Raw genomic sequence first — 18,557 nt, forward strand, 5'->3', positions numbered from 1 at the left:
CTTTCATTGCATAGCAAATGTAGCGGTTTTCCTTTTTTAAGATAAATGATGGTTTCGCTTCACCAACCCTATAGGCCTGGGCTGCTTCTTTGCAAGGCACTGTGATGCACCACAGCCATCCAAAGTAAAAAGGCTTTTTTCTGTTCCTGTAAAGCTGTATTACTAGTGGAGCTACACTGAGGAACTTGTAACAGCTGGAGCAATTTTCTGAAGATGAAGTTAGTAATAGTGCTGCTGCTAGTCCCACCTCTTATGAAATGCCTATCACTTTCTTCATATAGTAGGGAATTGTAAATTAATTCTTCTGTCTCCATGGGTTTGGAATAGAAATGATGCCTTCACAGTTCAACGAAGTGGAAAGTCTTTCATCAGTAGAAAATCAGCCAAGGAATTGGATGGCAAAGGCCTCATACATTACAAAACAGTTGTTTGCAATTAAGGGCAGGAGTAAGATGTGCATGAGTCTGTCATGTTTCTTTTTGTTTATTTAATCAGCCTGAGGCATAACATTAGATAGTTTGAAGTGGCATTGTTTCCTTGTCATGTCCTATGATTTGCTGTGTATTTTGTGTACAGTATATGCCCTGTATCAAAGGAACGCAATCTGTTCAAAATATAGATGTTTCATATTTTGCCTGAATACTGATCAATAATCAAAACATTTTCACAGAAGCATTAACCTTCTAAAGTAGTGACCACTGCTGCTGGGGGGAGGTTATTTTGAAAGTCAATCAGCTAGGAACCACAAGGACATCAGCAGAATTAAATTCATTGTGCCACAATCTTTCTCTGAAGTCACAGTGGCAAAGACTGTGACAGCCTCTGCTGATGTTTCATTTTCTGTCTCAAAAGACATACATTTCAGGGAGAGCTGTGGGTCACTGTGCACGTGAGAAAGAACTTTGTAATTGATATAGAGTTAAATGGAGTCAAAACTGAACGGAAATTAAGCTAGATATGAACTTAAAAGAGTCAGGTAGCTTGGTCAAGATCAGCTCCTAAAGTCATGCTACTGCCGGTTTTAATAGGGATCTCAAAACAGCAGGTAATCTTATTTACCATATGCTGAGCACAGTGCAGCAGATGGACGATGGCGTTCTAGTCTTTTCTGTGCTTTCCTTGCACTTGTCAGTTGAAGCCCTGGGAAAAAGGCTGGTATCCAGATTGATAACACATGGATGTTCTCTAAGGGCTTGACTCTTTCATCGGTGCACTATTGCAGAAAGAATTGAAAATCCTTTCTCTATAAATGTAAATGCAGTTAGTGATAGCTGGTAGTTCTGCAGATGGGTTTATTATGTCTATCTCAAAGTTGTCAGAAGGTAAATCAGGCTTTAAAGAGCAGATTAGCCAGAGCTGTTTAGCTGGTAGAAGTGTGCTATGGAATATCACACATAGAGATCTCCTCAAAGAAACTCGTAAACAAAGGAAAAATCAACTCATAGGTACTAATGAAGATTGGCTTGGGCACTTCACTATTTCAGTAACATAAATGAGCCTTCAGTAACAAAATGAAGTCCTTATATGGCAATCTGAGAGTCATTAGATCTATGTTGCCAAGCTTTTTAAATAATCTTTTTTTTTTCTCCTCTGTGAAGTAAATCTTACACAACAGACTAAACAGTGAAACTGGAGTAGAAGACTAACAGTGCTGTGACCCAGTAGCCAGTTGGTCTCCTTGGAGTTGACAGGTACAACAACAAAAAATGTTTGAGATTATTATTAAAATTCTCTTTAAATCATTTACCTGAAATCCTTTTCTCTGTAAACAAGCTCTTTAAAAAGTAAAATTTACCATAATTTAGTCTGTTTCTGCAGTTTTTTACAGATCTGAGGACCAAGCCTGCTCAGGGGTCTCCAATAAGTTTAAAGTAGTATGGCAAGTATTTTTTTGAGAACCTGATAAAACAAGCCATAACATTTTCAAAGTGAGTTGGGAAGGAAAATAAAACTTCTGTTGCCATATCAGTATATTCATTATCAGATTTTAAAGGTACTACCCAAAATTCTCTAACTCATTTTATACATCTGGGCGGGGCCAGAAGCAAGGGCAACTAAGCACTCCTGGATATAAAAGAAGCCCTTAGGGTTGAGGGAGCGACCAGGGCAGACAAACAGGGCATGGCGTGTCAGCAAGGGCATGGCATGGCAGTTTGTGCTGCAGTTCATGTGGAAAGACATGCAGGAAGGGCACTGCCAGCTCGACCAGGGAGCAATGGTTTCCACCCAGCAGAAAGCCATGGCCTCTCCAAGCTCTGCACCCACCACAACTGAGGAAGCTGCCCAGACAGAGCTGTGGTGGGAACATGCTGCCACCCCGGTTCCAGGCTGCAGGGTGGGCCCCACTCCTAGGCCAGACCTGGCTGGCAGCAGTGAGCACACCTGAGGGAGGTGCGCCCAGGGAGAGGAACTCCTCCGCTTAGTGACAGAGATCCAGGAGGAGGTGAACAGGTTGAAGAGTATCAGGGAGTGTGAGAGAGAGATGGACTACTGGAATTGCACCCTACCTTCCCTGGGACAGGATCAACAGGCAGACGGGACACATGATACAGAGGATTCCCTATCCTCTCTCCATCTGACTGAACATGATGACTTAAGGGACAGGGGACAATGGTGACAACTTCCTGCCCGATGCAGCAGGTGTGTCTCCTCTGTGACTGTTCCACCATCCCAGATGCCCTTGCATAATAGCTATGAGGCTCTGCAAGCAGAACTGAATGATAACAAGGATGATGGTTCATCTAACTTGGAGGTGTCACCGAGGTTAAGTCGACCTACACCCTGCATCAAAACTGCTTCCATAAAGAAAAGAAGACAAGTCATTGTCCTAGGAGATTCTTGTGAAGGGAACAGAAGGCCCAATATGCAGACCAGACCCGCTTCTTAGGGAAGTCTGCTGCCTCCCTGGGGCCTGGGTTAAAGATGCGAAGACAAAGCTTCCTACCCTGGTAGGCCCTCAGACTTTTATCTGTTATTGATTTTTCAGATAGGCAGTAATGAAGTTGCAACAAGAAGTTTGAGGGCAATCAAGAGAGACTTCAGGGCTTTGGGATGACTGTTTAAGGGATCAGGAGTGCAAGTAGTCTTCTATTCTGTCCTTCCAGTGCAGGGAATGATGAGGGAAGAAACAGGAAGAGCCAGCAGATCAATACCTGGCTCCAAGCCTGGTGTCACTGGCAGAATTTTGTGGTTTTTGATCATGGGTTGGTTTACACGACACCAGGCCTGTTGGCAACAGACACGGTACACCTGTCTCAAAGGGGAAAACAGATCTTTGCACAGGAGTTAGCAGGGCTCTTTGGAAGAGCTTTAAACTAGAATTTAAGGGGGAAAGGGGTAAAACCAGGCTGAGGGCAGCATGCCAATGTTTGAGGGATGGTGTGCTAGCGAGGTCCTTCGGTCTGCCGTCTCAGTGGAGGTAAGGGATGGAGATCCATGTGGCAACAAAAATGTAAGGCTTACTGATGTGTTAGAAACCACAGAAGTGCATGAGAATGGTCAAGTAAGAATCAGGGCTTCTCTGCCCAAAAAGGTGGCAGGACCAATAGGCCAACTGAAGTGCATCTACACCAATGAACACAGCATGGGCAACAAACAGGAGGACCTGGAAGCCATTGTGCAGCAGGAAAGCTATGACATAGTTGCCATCAGGGAAACATGGTGGGATGACTCACACAATTGGTGTGCTGCAATGGATGGCTATAAACTCTTCTGAAGGGGTAGACAGGCAAGGAGAGGTGGTGGGGAGCCCTGGGGAAAGTTTTGACTGTCTAGAGCTTAATGACGGTGAAAATAGGGTTGAGTATTTATGTCTAAGAATCAGGGGGAAGGCCAAAAAGGCAGATACCATGGTTGGAGTCTGTTACAAACCACCCAACCAGGATGAAGAGGCAGATGAAATATTCTGTAAGCAGCTGGGAGAAGTCTTATAATCGCTAGCCCTTGTTCTTATGGGGGACTTAAGCTTACCAGAAGTCTGCTGGAAATACAGTACAGCAGAGAGGAAACAGTCTAGGAGGTTCATGGAGTGTGTGGAAGATAACTTCCTGATACAGCTGGTGAGTAAGACATCTAGGGAAGGTGCCCTGCTGGACCTGTTGTTTGTGAACAGAGAAGGACTTGGGGGTGGTGTGATGGTTGGAGGCCATCTTGGGCATAGCAATCACAAAATGATAGTTTTCAATTCCTAGAGAAGTAAGGAGGGGGATCAGCAGAACTGCTACCTTGGACTTCTGGAGGGCAGACTTTGGTCTGTTTAGGAGACTGGTTGACAGAATCTCTTGGGAGGCAGTCCTGAAGGACAAATGAGTCCAGGGAAGGCTGGACATTCTTCAAGAAGGAAATTGTAAAGGCACAAGAGGAGGACGTCCCCATGTGCCAAAAGACATGGTGGGGAAGAAGACTGGCCTGGCTGAACAGAGAGTTTTGGCTGGAACTCAGGAAAAAAAAAGAGAGTTTATGACCTTTGGAAGAAGGGGCAGGCAACTCAGGAGGACTACAAGGATGTCGTGAGGTTATGCAGGGAGAAAATTAGAAGGGCCAAAGCCCAACTAGAACTTAATCTGGCTACTGACGTAAAAGACAACATAAAATATTTCTATAAATACATTAGCAAGAAAAGGAGGGCTAAGGAGAATTTCCATCCTTTATTGGATGTGGGGGAAAACATTGTGACAAAGGATGACGAAAACGCTGAGGTACTTAATGCCTTCTTTGCCTCAGTCTTTACTAGTAAGACCAGGGTACCCAGCCCCCTGAGCTGGAACACAAGGATGGGAAGCAGAATGAAGCCCACATAATCCAAGGGGAAATGATTAGCAACCTGCTACACCACTTAGACACACACATGTCTACGGAGCTGGATGAGATCCACCCACGGGTACTAAGGGAGCTCGCAGAAGTTCTCACCAAGCCACTTCAATCATTCATCAGCAATTCTGGCTAACAGGGGAGGTCCCAGTTGACTGGTGGTTAGGAAATGTGATGCCCATCTACAAGAAGGACCAGAAGGGGAATCCAGTAAACTACAGGCCTGTCAGTCTGACTTTTGTTCTGGGAAAGGCTGTGGAGAAGATCATCTTGAGTGTCATCACGTGGCATGTACAGGACAATCAGGTGATCAGTCTGCATGGGTTTATGAAAGCCCAGTCCTGCTCGACTAATCTGATCTTCTTCTATGACAAGGTGACCTGCTTAGTGGATGAGGGAAAGGCTGTGGATGTTGTCTACCCAGACTTTAGTAAAGACTTTGACACCGTTTCCTACAGCATTCTCCTGGAGAAACTGGCTGCTCATGCCTTGGACAGGTGTACTGTTTGCTGGGCAAAAATACTGGCTGAATGGCTGAGCCCAAAGAGTGGTGGTGAATGGAGTTAAATCCAGTTGGCAGCTGGTCACAAGTGGTGTTCCCCAGGGCTCAGTAGTGAGGCCAGTTCTGTTTAATATCTTTATCAATGATCTGGACGAGGGGATTGAATTCACCCTTAGTAAGTTTGCAGGTGACACCAAGTTGGGCAGGAGTGTTGATCTGCTTGAGGTTAGGAAAGCTCTACAGAGGGATCTGGATAGGCTGGATCATTGTGCTGAGGCCGACTGTATGAGGTTCAACAAGGCTCAGTGCTGGGTCCTGCACTTGGGTCACAACACCACCATGCAACACTACAGGCTTGGAGAAGAGTGACTGGAAAGCTGCCGAGGGGAACAGGACCTGGAGGTGTTGGTCGATAGCTGGCTGAATATGAGCCAACAGTGTGCCCAGCTGGCCAAGAAGGCCAACAGCATTCTGGCTTGTATCAGAAATAGCGTGGCCAGCAGGACTAGGGAAGTGATCATCCCCCTGTACTCAGCACTGGTGAGGCTGCACCTTGATTACTGTGTTCAGTTTTGGGCTCCTCACTACAAGAAGGACATCGAGGTGCTGGAGCATGTCCAAAGGGCAATGAAGCTGTTAAAGGGTCTCTAGAACACAAATCCTGTGAGAAGGGCTGAGGGAACTGGAGTTGTTTAGCCTGGAGAAAAGGAGACTCAGGGGAGACCTTATCGGTCTCTACAACTACCTGAAGGGAGGTTGTAGCAAGGTGGGTGTCGGTCTTGTCTTCCAATTACAAGATAGAACAAGAAGAAACGGCCTCAAGTTGCACAGGGGAGGTTTAGATTGGATATTAGGAGAAATTTCTTCACTGAAAGGTTTGTCAGTCACTGGAACAAGCTGCCCAGGGAAGTGGTTATGTTGCCATCCCTGAAGGTATTTAAAAGACATGGAGATGTAGCACTTAGGTGCATGGTTTAGTGGTGGACTTGGTTAATGGTTGGACTTGATGATCTTAAAGATCTTTTCCAACCTAAGTGATTCTATGATTCTATCTATTCTTGCAAACTGGTAACATAGGAGGGTTTAGAGTGCAGCTCTGGAAATACAGTGTTAGTGAGTTCAAGGGGTTTCTGGGTAAGTACACAGAAGAGGAAGGCACTTAGTGCTGCTACATCTGAAGATTGTGCTGTCCCACTGGAGACATTCAATGACTGCAAACTATTGGAGCCTGGAAATGTCTTCATGTTTTCCTTGTCTTGATGTCCTTCCTGGGGCAGTAGCTATTGGCCACTTCTAGTAACAGATCCTGGTTTGAAAATACTTTTGTTCTGACTCAGTACAGTTTTAGTGATGTTACTTACCTTTTTAGGTCAGGTTAGTCTTCTGCTTGCATAGTGAACTGAAGCCACTCCATGTGGAAGGAGCATGAGAGTCAGTGCAAAGGAGAGGGAAAGAGCACATTGTGTGGGCAGGGAGGTTGGGACCTTGGCAGGCAGCTGGGTTGACTTAAACTGCCATGGGATTGTAGGCTCCTTCTACAAACCTGGTTTCTTTTTTGACACAGAAAAGAAACAACACTTTATCCCCTTTTAAATGAAAGCAGACACATTCAGCTCCTGACCCCTTCTTCATCAAGAAGGGTAATTTGTGAACTCCCTGGTTATGACAGGCTTCTCAGTCATTGTACCAAAACCAGCAGCAGTGATTTGTTAGACTGTCATTAACAAACGATGCTTCTGCATGATCCTTGCTCCAACGTTAGCTGCCTTAGAGAAGCTGGGCCTTGAACTTTTTCAAGTGGGTATTAAAAATCCCCTCCAGTGATGGCTCTATCTTTGACCTTCTCCAAGAATGCAGATAATTCATTTCAGTGATATGCTATTGCTGGAACAGTGTCTAGCACTGCTGAAACTTCAGTGAGATATATTAGTTAAACTGCAAGTAAACACCTTTTGCTAGAGCACTCAACCCTACCTCATGGGAGATAAATCAGTTGCATGTGTGAAATTATGTCTGCAAAATAACTGGATGCAATGACTTCCATATGAGATTTAGGTACCCCAGTTTAACAGTAAGCTTATTCCATCAAACTGAAAATGCCTGGAAACAGAATTATGGAATTCAGAAAAGCCTAAAACTCATGAAATTTCTGAGTTTACCACCTTGGACAGGTGCATGAGCATTTAAGTAGTAAAGTCTCATATGTTATGAAAGCATCATTTGAAAGCTTCACACAAACCAGCTCCCAGTAATTTTATAGGAGCTTTATTCTCTCATGATTGCTAACATTTGATTGTTTAGAGTAAAATAGATCTAGCTTGCTAAATCATGATTTCAACAAGACTCATTAGTATCAAGGAGCCTATATGAAGGACAGGGAAAGGAAGTTCTCCGAAACTTTATTGTCATGTGTTTGTGGGTTGATTGAACTTTTGCTTCTGTTTTCTTCAAACTATGATCTACACTTTGGTCTTACATATAACTCAAATCAAAACAGACAAGCAATGTAAGTTAAATCTTCATCACATGTATTCAGACATGAAGCTTTTGCATTCACTCAGCAGACCACACATTCTGGATATATCCCTAAGGTATTTGTCCAAGATAAGTAGCTGCCAATATAATTTGGAACTGCAGAGAATTTAAATAGTATGCATCTATGAAACAAATTTTAATGGCTCTATTGTCCCAAGTTTATGAGTATACCTCACTATCTTGCTGTAGAAAATGCCATGAAAGAGACATTGCTCAGTGTGACCTGCTTGAAAAGACCTTCTCTAAGTTATCTTTTCTGGAAGTTTACCTGCTATGGACCTTTTATTACTATATCCTCTGTCACTCAACATTACTGCTGAGGTCATCTAGGATGTGAAAAAGATTTCTCTAAGTTACTTCCTTATCTTCTCCAGTCAGAGGGTTCCAATAAGTTGCACTGGTTCCCAATATGAGTTAGGTCAGTTAGCCAGGGAGCAAACATGCACAGTAGTGCTTACACAGTTTGGGTTTGAACAGTGACTGGCCTGGCTTTTGACACTGGGCTTGGACCTTCTCTGAGGTCTGTGTAACACTGAACTGATGGGCAATACTTGAGAAGAATGTTAATGGTAGAGGGAGATCTTCACAGAATGGTTGAGGTTGGAAGCGGGGGTCCAACCCCCTGATCAATCAGGGACACCTAGAACCAGTTGTCCAGGACCATGTCCAGATGCCTTTTGAGTATCTCCAGTGATGGAGACTCCATAACCTCTCTGGGCAACCTGTGCCAGTGCTTAGTCAGCCTCACAGTGAAAAAGTTTTTCCTGATGTTCAGATGGTGCCTCCTGTGTTTCCATTTGTGGTCATTGCCTCTTAAAAATCTTGGACTACTATATTGCAATATGTGGCTAAAAACACTGTCTCTCTTGTATTCTTAGACATCATGGCAGAAAAAATAATCCATTAAAATAGGGCAAATACATTTTCACCATGCTTATTCTGCTTTTCTTAAGAAAAGGCAGTATAGTGGGTTAATGGTAAATGAATCACTGATCTCCAAATGTCAGTCCTTTATCTACCTATAAACTGATCTCTTAAAATACAATTTGAAATTACTCTGATATTCTTTTATGCTGCAAATTGTTTTTCTATGTAGTTTAAATAACAACTGGGACAATCTGATAAAAATGCACAGAAATATTAGCAGTTTTAATCCAAACATTTATCAGAGCTGTGAAGCCTGCAATTTTACAGTACAGAACATATGAAAGATGCAATGTCTTTAGAGAACTTGAATGCCATAAGTTAGCAGCTGCAACTTCATATAGCTGTGCATCATGCTGCAATCATAAACTCAAGCTATGAGCACTCTTCCCAGTCTGAACACTCATGATCAATTTGAATAGAAATGATTCACTCAGGATTTGGGAAGCAAAGCAAAGCGGCTGAAATGAATTATTCACAAATTGCTCCTGAAAAGGTAAATACCATAAGGTCAGAACTTTTCAAACTGGTTATGAATACTGCAGCAAAATCCCCATTAATTTAGGAGTGTGCTTTGGGTGGTGTGTTGGCTCTATGTATTAAGAACCAGTTTTGAAATTTTCTCTTCACTAGGGAATGTCAAAAAGACTCAAAGACATTGCACTGAAGGCTCAGTAAAAGTGAATCAGTCTTCTGCTCTTTTAGGCTTCTTAATACATTGCAGAGCCTCTGAACCCTCTTTCCTCCCCTGCTATTCCTGACTATTTCTCTGTGCTTTTTTGAACCATATTTGTCTAAGATATCACCTAAATTTATCCATGTGTCTCCAAAATTGCAAATGATAAACTGGAGTTAAGCCAGCTGACTTTAACAGAAATGTGCGTAGTCGTGCCTGTTAGATCACAGTCTCTGTGATTTTTCTGATCAATGCAGAGAGATATTAATTTCAAATGCATATTTCATGCTTAGAGGTAACTTTGGCCTAATTTGTACCTTTCATTGAAAATCCATCTCAGCCTTTAGTTGTAGTTTGTAGCCAGGACTATATATGAAGCCAGTAAGTATCACCCAAAGCCATCTGGAATCTGTCTGCTCACCTGAAGGTCGTGAAAATGTTAAATTGGATGAAATCTCCTTGTTGAACACTATTAGGTGAGTTAAATGTCTCAGCCTTTATGTTTGGACATGGGCAGGATAAATGGCTCTTGTACAGGAAAACAGTGAATAGTATTGTAGCTACTGCGGAAAATTTCACATATGCTCTACCATGTTGTGTTGGCAAGGCTCCGAAGCAGCATGAAGAAAGGGCACATTGCTCACAGTGCTAGCACATATGATTAAAGATACAGCAAGACAAGCAGCAATCTCTCACAAGAGTTTTAAAAATCACTTATTTAGAAAACCGATGCTTCCAAATCACTGAGCAAGATAAACAGCCCATAGGGAAAACTTGATCTTATTATAATCTGAACTACCAGCTACTCTGCTACCATAGCTCAGAATATTCAGATGTTCTGGATACATTCCAAAATCCATGTCCCCATCAATCTTTAGATGTTGGTTTTAAAGAGGTTGGGGGTTTTTTTTCTTTCTTTCTTTCTTTCTTTTTTCTTATTTCAAAAGACATTTTTCAATTGCTTTTATTCTTTTGCTTATGAATCTTTAAGAGCCATACAATGTATAAAGCATGAAAATACTCACTTCCTGAGCTAATTTCTTGTCAGTTACTGAATGGAAACATAAGCTATATGTTTATACCAGTAATAACAACACTGTGTTTTTTTGTTTGGAGCAGGTGCATGTGTTATCAGATAAAAGCAGAGGTATCACAGGTTTTCTTTGACTTCTGAAACATCACCAGCTTTCAGTGATGAAATCTCTATAACTCTTCTTCTAATCTTGTTTGTCTGTCTGTCATTTTGGTTTTAATGGCAGCTCTGCTTTTTGATATACCTGGTTACAGTAAGCTTTCACAGCTATTCTTTAGCCTCACGGGCTACTGCAACTGAATTAATTATAGCAAAGTGCTGCAACAGAACAGCAATAATGTTCTTGGAGGTATGCATTACACCAGATTCCCAGATGGATGAGTTTTTTAATAAACTCAGCTTCACTGCATGTATCAGTTTTCTCAACTGTCTACATGCATGTGATCTGTCTGGGCTAAGGGACCACACAGATGTACATCAAGCAAAGGTGAAAGGCTGTTGCACATATAGGTAATTTTAATCCATTCCATTTTTAAATACCACAATAAATTTAATTTTCACGATAAATTAAATAACCATATTCAGTTTACAAAATAGAATTACTTAGTGTGAAACCGGTATTTACAAACATTGTACACTATGTACACGATGTTTAGCTTTGTTGACACACAAGCATAGAACAAAAATTATTTGACTTTTTTTTGACACATGATTGACATGCTACAAGTGACACTATGGTCCATACAATAAAACAATAGTGCAAACTCACCACAGGAACTCTGAAACAATGTCGTTTGTATGAGATAAGATATTCATTTCAAATAATAAGAAAATAGTACTATCCATTCTCATTGTAAAAATTCAGCACTGTGTTTAAAGTGTCAGTATTCCTTTAGCAATATACATACCAAATATAGCCTGAAGATTATGCTTTCTCACAGCTTCACAGACTTTTGACATGAATTTTTATGGCATAAACTAACGTTCTGCTTAGATCAATAAGTATGTCACATAAACACTTCACTAAGTGAGAGGAACACTGACTCTTTTAACTGTGTCTGACTTTATTTCCCTAAATACCTCCTTTCCCTTTATTATTATATCTTAAAAGATGCAACTATGCTGACAGTAAATTTATGTTAGTTACTACTCTGTAGAAAAAATTGATCCCACCGTATATTTGGTCACACACTGCATATGTACACGTATGCATGAAAAAAAGTTACTTTGATAGCTGTGTCTATGAAAAGTGCATATTTTAGCAGAGACATTTATTGCATGTCTCAGGTGCAACAGAAAGTGTTGTATGAAGTTTAGTTTAGGGCCACTTAAATGTCCTCCCAGTGATCTGGTAAAATTTTTGATTGAAAGGATGAAAGAACTTGCGCAATTTGGTAATGACAGAGGTATCCACCTCTGGATGGATGCGTCCCTTGCTACCCGCCAGGCACTTGTTAAAGACAATGTTAAATCGCAAGCAGTAAAACCCTCTGGTGGCATTGAAGTATAAATTGTACTGACTTATCCTCGGAGGAAGATTTAGGAACTTCTCGACCAGCTGCAGTTCTGGCAGTGGTTCTGTGATGAGCCGGTCTCCATCCACAATATGAAACTGCTCAATTGGGAAGTATTTTAACCATCTCTCCAGATGTTTTGTGTAGATGCTGGTTCTCACCGCCTTATACTTAGTGTTCACTTCGCAGGTATTAGGATCAATAGCCAGCTTCTCAAATTTGTAGTAAGTTTTGTTCTTTCTTTCCTTACCTTCCAGCACCTGAGTGTAATCAGAAATAGCTCTTGTGGTAGGTTCCCTGACAATGATCAATAATTTGATAGATGAGTTCATTTTGTAAATCCTTTCAGGTACTTCCTCAGTGATAAAATACGCAGGGCTTTTCTCAATTGTTATTTGATGAGGGTAAGAAAAAGGCATTTTTTTCCTGTACCACTCAATCCCCTTGGCATAGTTCTCATCATTGTCAAAGAAGTGAATCTCTTGAGAAGCTTTGACCACTGCGGGGTGAAGGTTCAGCATCTCCAGTAGTGCTCGGGTGCCTCCTTTCCTTACCCCAATGATAATGGCCTTAGGAAGCTGCTGAACCAGATTGTGCAGTCGTATTTGTTCCTTGGTGGCATTGCCCTTTCGGAATTCGTGGAGCAGCCCTCGCTTGAACTGCAGAGCTCGCAGTGGGATTTCGTCCTGGCCACGTGGTCCAAATCGACTGTCTATGGGACAGAGGGGCTGCAGTCTGCAAGCAAAATAAGAGGTATTTGTAAAAAGAAGATATCTCTTGAGTCAAGTTTTCTGTATAAGGCAATCACAGTCTTGGAAACTTTTTGCAATGTAATGTGGTGTGCCCATCTTTCAACTTTTATTTTATTCTGCTAGTGACTAAATTGTTTGCAAATTATTTGATTATTTATTCTGGTATTTTGCTGTGATTTAGCTGAGTAACTCCTAACTCCACCCTTCTGCTCTTTGCAAACATAGGCACTATGTTTACTGTTCTCAGGGCTTCTTGAACTTTGCCTCACCTCCCACATTTCTCATTACTTTGTGATTGCTTTGTCAATTTTTAAAGCATTCTAAGATGAATTTTATTTGGTCATTTTGATCTGAAAATCCAGTTCATTTAAGCAATCTCTTTCCAACACTTTTCTTATTCTAGCCTGAATTATTTCCTGTGCTTCCCATTGTGTTGACTTTATTAGCTGATGATCCAAAGTTGGCCTTTCTAGTGAAGAGAAGCAAAAGGGATGAAAACCAGCTTTCTAGGCATCACCTTTCAATATTTTCCCTCCTCTTTAGAAGATGCTGGTTGTTTTCCCTGCGAATCAGAGTCAGAAAGACCTAAGTTCTGAATCAGACATGCTTAGCAAGGCACAGAAAGAACAACAAGAAAAGTTTTTAAAAATGCATTTATTGCATCATTACATCAATGCTTTTCTTATCATCAGTTATTCTCCCACTGAACCTCATTCTGTTCCTTACAGGTTTTTCTTTTGCCCCTGAATTTTGGGCTATTCTTTTATATTCACCTGCAATTGTTGCACCTATTTTCCATTCTTCTAATGCTTCCTTCTTTAATTTGGTGTCACTGGAGGCAAGAAACGATTCAGTAAGAAGAATGTTAAAATTTTGCTACTACAGAACCTTGAATAAGTCCTCACCTCCACTCCTAAATCAGTGCTTTGGTCATTATGCAGGCCAATATTACACTGAGGATGAAATTGGTGTATAGAAAGAGCTTTCAAAGTCCTACAGAAAAATATCATTAATAATTTTGTGGAGCCATGCTCTCCAAAATTAAGGATATATAAGAACAAAGGTTGCCTAGGCAATTTTAATATGAGCTGCTGTGCATATATATTATGATACAGTTCTTAAATTACATGGCCACATGCTATTATTTTTCACAGGACCCCTGCCTCAGTCAGTATACCAGATGGGCAATGCTCATTAATAGCTGTTTAGGTATTCAGTATTTATTCTGGTTTCTCAGCATGTGGCTCCTCACTCATTTACTGTATATTATTCAAACCCTGCTTTCAGGACAGAATTATTTATTTCTTTATGGCTTTTCCATCCATCACTGCTTGTTGGGGTCTCTAATTTGACACTGATGCTAGGACAATGGATGGTTGGGACAAAGTAAGTTTGATCCCCCTGGCTGACCCGCTAGCTGTTTCCTTGATTATCCAGATGCTGAGAGATATAGTTTGTCCAGACAGAGCCAAAGAAACAACCCAGATGACAATTGCTGGGTTCACATGAACTCCAGCTAAGTCCTGCGGACTAATTAGAAGGTGTGATGAGAAGTGACTTCCTGTTGTTATTTCTTTTCTCAAGTTTCTAGTCTCTTCTTTGCCTTAGCTCTCTGCCATATACTGAATAAGAGCCTGCCTTGGTGGCAAAGCCTGAGTCATTGAAAGGCTGATGCAAACCTGCCAATTAAAAAAGAAAAAAAAAAAAAACCAAAACACAACAGAAAACAAGCATAAAACAATGTCTTGACCTAACAGTGATACAATTTGGTCAGACTGTGGTGTGGCTGGTAAGACAGTCTCTGCAGCAGCGAGGTGGCAGTTAAATGCATAAGAAACAGAAGCTGCAATTGCTATCTCTGCTCATCTCTTCCCTCTCCTTCTGTGTATTTGTTATTTGTTTTCAAGCAATGAGGATTCCACAACAGCAGTTCCAGACCCATCTCAACTAATTTTATCTCTTTTGCTCAAAAAGACAGTTAGCACTGCCTTCAGTGTAACACAACAGCTTGTCAAACAGGGTGGTTTCCTTTAAAAGTAAATAAATACCCAAGATATCCTCTAGCCTAAGGGAAAAGATTGGATGTTGTTAAAAGTCCTTCCTCAACACTTTACATTTCAGTTTTTTCACTCTTTCCCCTTTCTTCTCCTCTCTCTAAACAATAAAATATATCCTTTAAAAGATCTTGGCAGTGGTGGTATTAAGCAGGCTGTCAGATCTTGGTAGTTGAATCCCCAGATGTAACTATTTACTGTTATATTGCAACATGTTAATATTTTTGATTCTGAGTCATTTTTTCCATTAAAAAAACAGTCCTTTGCAAAGAAAGAGTATATGGTATTTATTATATCACTGAAGTTGCTCTCACAAAACAGGTAATTTCTCAAACTGCTGCAGTAAAACTCCACAAATACTCTTCTTGAGAAAACACACCATAAAACAATTCATCTCAGAGAACCGTTTCTGACAAATTTCAAAACAGCTAAAATAAGGCTGGACAATCTTAATGACAAGTAGCAGAGCTGTCTCTCCAGAATACTTGCTAATTTTCTTCCAATGGAGATGTCACAGTGGCAAAAGATTATAAGCCTGGTTCCAGCAGGAGCAGTTCAGATCATGGAAATCAGGTGCAGAGGCTTCCCGTACTGTCAGTGAGGTAGTCAGGCAACTCAAAGACTGATCTAAATCTTCTCAAAGTTGCCAGGCACAGAATCTGTTCGAGCTTCCACATGTGAAATGGCTCCATGCACTCAGGATCTGACGGAGGGTGGCCTCCCCAGGAGGGGAGAGCTCAGTTTAGCTCATTTTATGTGCTCAGTTTAGCTGACTCGATGAATCAGATAAGGTAGTGGTAATTTCCCTTCCGGCCTAAGAAAGCTCAAAACATTCTTGTTGAAGAGTCTAATCTGAGGCTATTAAATGTGGGTCATCCCCAGCTCTCTTATTCAAATTAGATCAGCATAAATTAAGCATAAATGAATCTGGATTTCTTCCTGAACAATTAGTTATTCCAAAGTCTATTGAAGCCACTCAGTGTCCTTTTACTGACAGATTCAACAAGTTTGGATTGTGCCTAGTGCCGAAGCAGAAGATCATTTCCAGTTAATTTATCTGTGTCTCATCCTTTCTAGTGCTTCTTTCTTTTCTTTTATAACAAGTCCAAATAAAGAACTGCTTTTTTAGCAGTGTGGTATTTTTCACACTGGGTAATGCAAGCAAATGAAACTAAATTTTACTGCCATTGGCAACATTATATATGAAACCAGTGGAATTCACTGCCGCAGGAGGTCAGTGAGTCAAATACTGTGGCGAGATAATTTTATAGCCATCAGTAAATTCTGTAGATGTGCAAGCATAGATAATAGCATAAGGTTAATTAGATTTCATGCCTCTGAGCATAAAATATACTTTTACAGGGACCAGTAAGGATTTCTGCCTTCATTCACAGAATCATCTTAGTCTCAGTGAAGTTTTCACCTCTGAAGTATTGGAGATGCTTTGACCACCAGGGTAAAGAAGATATAAATTCTGGGGCTTAAGTTGCAATGCGCTTGGTCCTAGCTGAGTACATGGTCTCCCTTTTCCTCTGGAGTGTATTTAAGCAGATGAAGAAGGCACACAGTGACCTCAGATGGAGCTCAACATTACCTAACAATGGACACCAGCTGTTTTCAATTTACTTTCCATGCACTGCATACTCACAGAGCATTGTGTCACAATTTTGAACTCAACTAATGTTTTTCAGCATTTAAAAGAAGGACAGTAATAGAGCATTAGCACTGGCAAGCTGTCTACCAGTTTCTGAAAATCTTGAAGTCTTGTTTCATTCATTTCTTTGAAACAGCTTTTTTTTTTATCCTGTCTTTGTGTAGCACTTACCAGAGCCATCCCAGCCATTTTGAAGGTGACAGAAACAGCAGTGTCAGTGCAGGTAGCACTACTGTTGCACTGTCATTAACCAGTCAAAACAGCCTGGTCAAAAGTGCCAAATACTCTTTGATTTCCTCAGCTGGATTTTCTACTGCTCTCCAGGAAATCACTTGCAGAGAAACCCCATTTATTTAGCACATTCAGCTCCAGAAAATACTGGCTAATTAACATAGTTAAAATTCTCAAACCCTGAAGCAACCTTTCAAGTGAAATAGTATTCAAAACTTGACGAGCTACTCTGCAGGCTCATACTTAATTTTAACTACCACTGTAGCACATTAATTGCTTGCTCATAAATTTAGAAAAGATGTTGTATAAATACATCATAACTGTTTTGCTGAAACTAGAGGTCAACACACAGATGCACACAGAAAAAATGAGCTACTGTAATGACATTTTTACTGGATGCTGTTTTATTTCTTCTCTGAAAACAAGTGTCAATGTGCTTAGAATAGAAATGGACAGGCAGAAATACTTTGACAGGGATGACCTGTGACTATTTTCCTACTCTTTTCTCCAAAGGGGAGGAAAGGACAATGAAAACCACTAATAGAATATACAGTCTTTCTGTCTTTTTATATATGACTAGACAGAAAAATAAAATTTAGAAAAAGAGATCAGACCCTTGAAGCAAAAACTTAGACAATCTTAGCCCATTTATAATTAAGAGAGCAGCTCCTTAATGACTTACCTATCCAAGCTCCCAACTCTGGCAACTAGATATAGGAGACTTCCAATAGCAAGGCTGCCTAGCACAAAGAGCTTCTGTCTCAGCAACGCCTGCTGTTTGAATAGCATGGCCCTCCATCAATCTTCAGGACTTCTTCAGTCTGCAGAGACAAGAACACATAAAACACTCATCAGAAAGCAATATGCAGGGTAAAGTTTAATCAGTTGTTGCAAGTGATTAAGCCACACTTGCAAAATCTTTTCGAACTGCAAAAGAAGTAATTAAAACTTTTTTGATTTCTACTGTTTTTCTGTCCCATGTGATAGCACCAGGCAATGTATCTGGGATAGGGTGGTGTTTCTGGAAGTGACAGTTCAGCTACACCCACCATTATTAGGGCTGTCTGATAGCCACACTGTAAGTCTTGACTGTATAGAGGCTTGTATTGTAATAGGATCTCTTGTTAGGTAAATATGTTTAGACTTTAAGCCCTTCAAAACCAGCCCGGGCTAGATTTCAACAGAGATTTAAATGCTCTGCTGCCAAGTGAGACAGCAGTAACCAGGAGTAAGTCTTGCAGGTCCTGTGTACAGAGTGTATGGGGGCATGTTCACTGTGCCTCTATTATTATTAGAGTGTAAACTGGAGAGAAATCTAAACCACTGTATTTTCTGATCTATGCCAGCAATCCCATGATGACAGACCTGAGAAGCACGTAGCCAGGGTGGGCACAATGATGATTTTTCAACACTGGTGAATCCTATCGGCTCTCCCTGTGCGGGTCATCAGCTTTGACTGTTCCGTGGAGAACCTCTTAAGCACTTCATCTGCTTGACACCAGCCTTGACTGTCACTTCAAGACCTCATGGGACACAAACTGACATCCTTGAACTGAGCATGCCTATATCCCCAGATTTCTGTACCACCAAAGCATAGACTTAAATTTTCTTTTCTGGTGTTCTCCAGAGACCATCTAAAGCCCACAAATGATCTTTGCTTCAAATAATTTCCATATGAGGCAAGCAGGAGTCAAAAGATGTGACCTTGTGTCAAGGAGATTCAACCCAAATAACCAGGAGGTCCCTAGGTAAGGTAGAAGGAAGTGCTGAGTAAAACTGTTTACCTTTAGCCTGACTCTTCCCTAGGTATGAGGTTTGTGTTCAGGACTGCAGACCTGTTTAGGACACTCAGAGCCGTGTGCATAATACCTTC

The 18,557-nt window shown here is 41.1% G+C and overlaps 1 protein-coding gene across 3 annotated transcripts in view; it reads right to left on the reverse strand.

The window, feature by feature from the left end:
- Positions 1 to 10,977: 10,977 nt before the first annotated feature.
- Positions 10,978 to 18,557, reverse strand: part of HS3ST5 (heparan sulfate-glucosamine 3-sulfotransferase 5) — a 210,868-nt gene continuing 203,288 nt past the window's right edge. For all 3 annotated transcript variants that reach the window (XM_074864750.1, XM_074864749.1, XM_074864748.1), the window contains exons 3-4: positions 17,367 to 17,505; positions 10,978 to 12,728 (exon numbers count right to left, since the gene is read on the reverse strand). In XM_074864750.1, coding sequence (XP_074720851.1) covers positions 11,798 to 12,728; positions 17,367 to 17,473 — 1,038 coding nt within the window. In that variant the 5' untranslated portion in view covers positions 17,474 to 17,505 and the 3' untranslated portion in view covers positions 10,978 to 11,797. The remainder of the gene's footprint in view (positions 12,729 to 17,366; positions 17,506 to 18,557) is intronic.

This window comes from Strix uralensis, chromosome 3, assembly GCF_047716275.1.
Source record: "Strix uralensis isolate ZFMK-TIS-50842 chromosome 3, bStrUra1, whole genome shotgun sequence".
NCBI lineage: Eukaryota > Metazoa > Chordata > Aves > Strigiformes > Strigidae > Strix > Strix uralensis.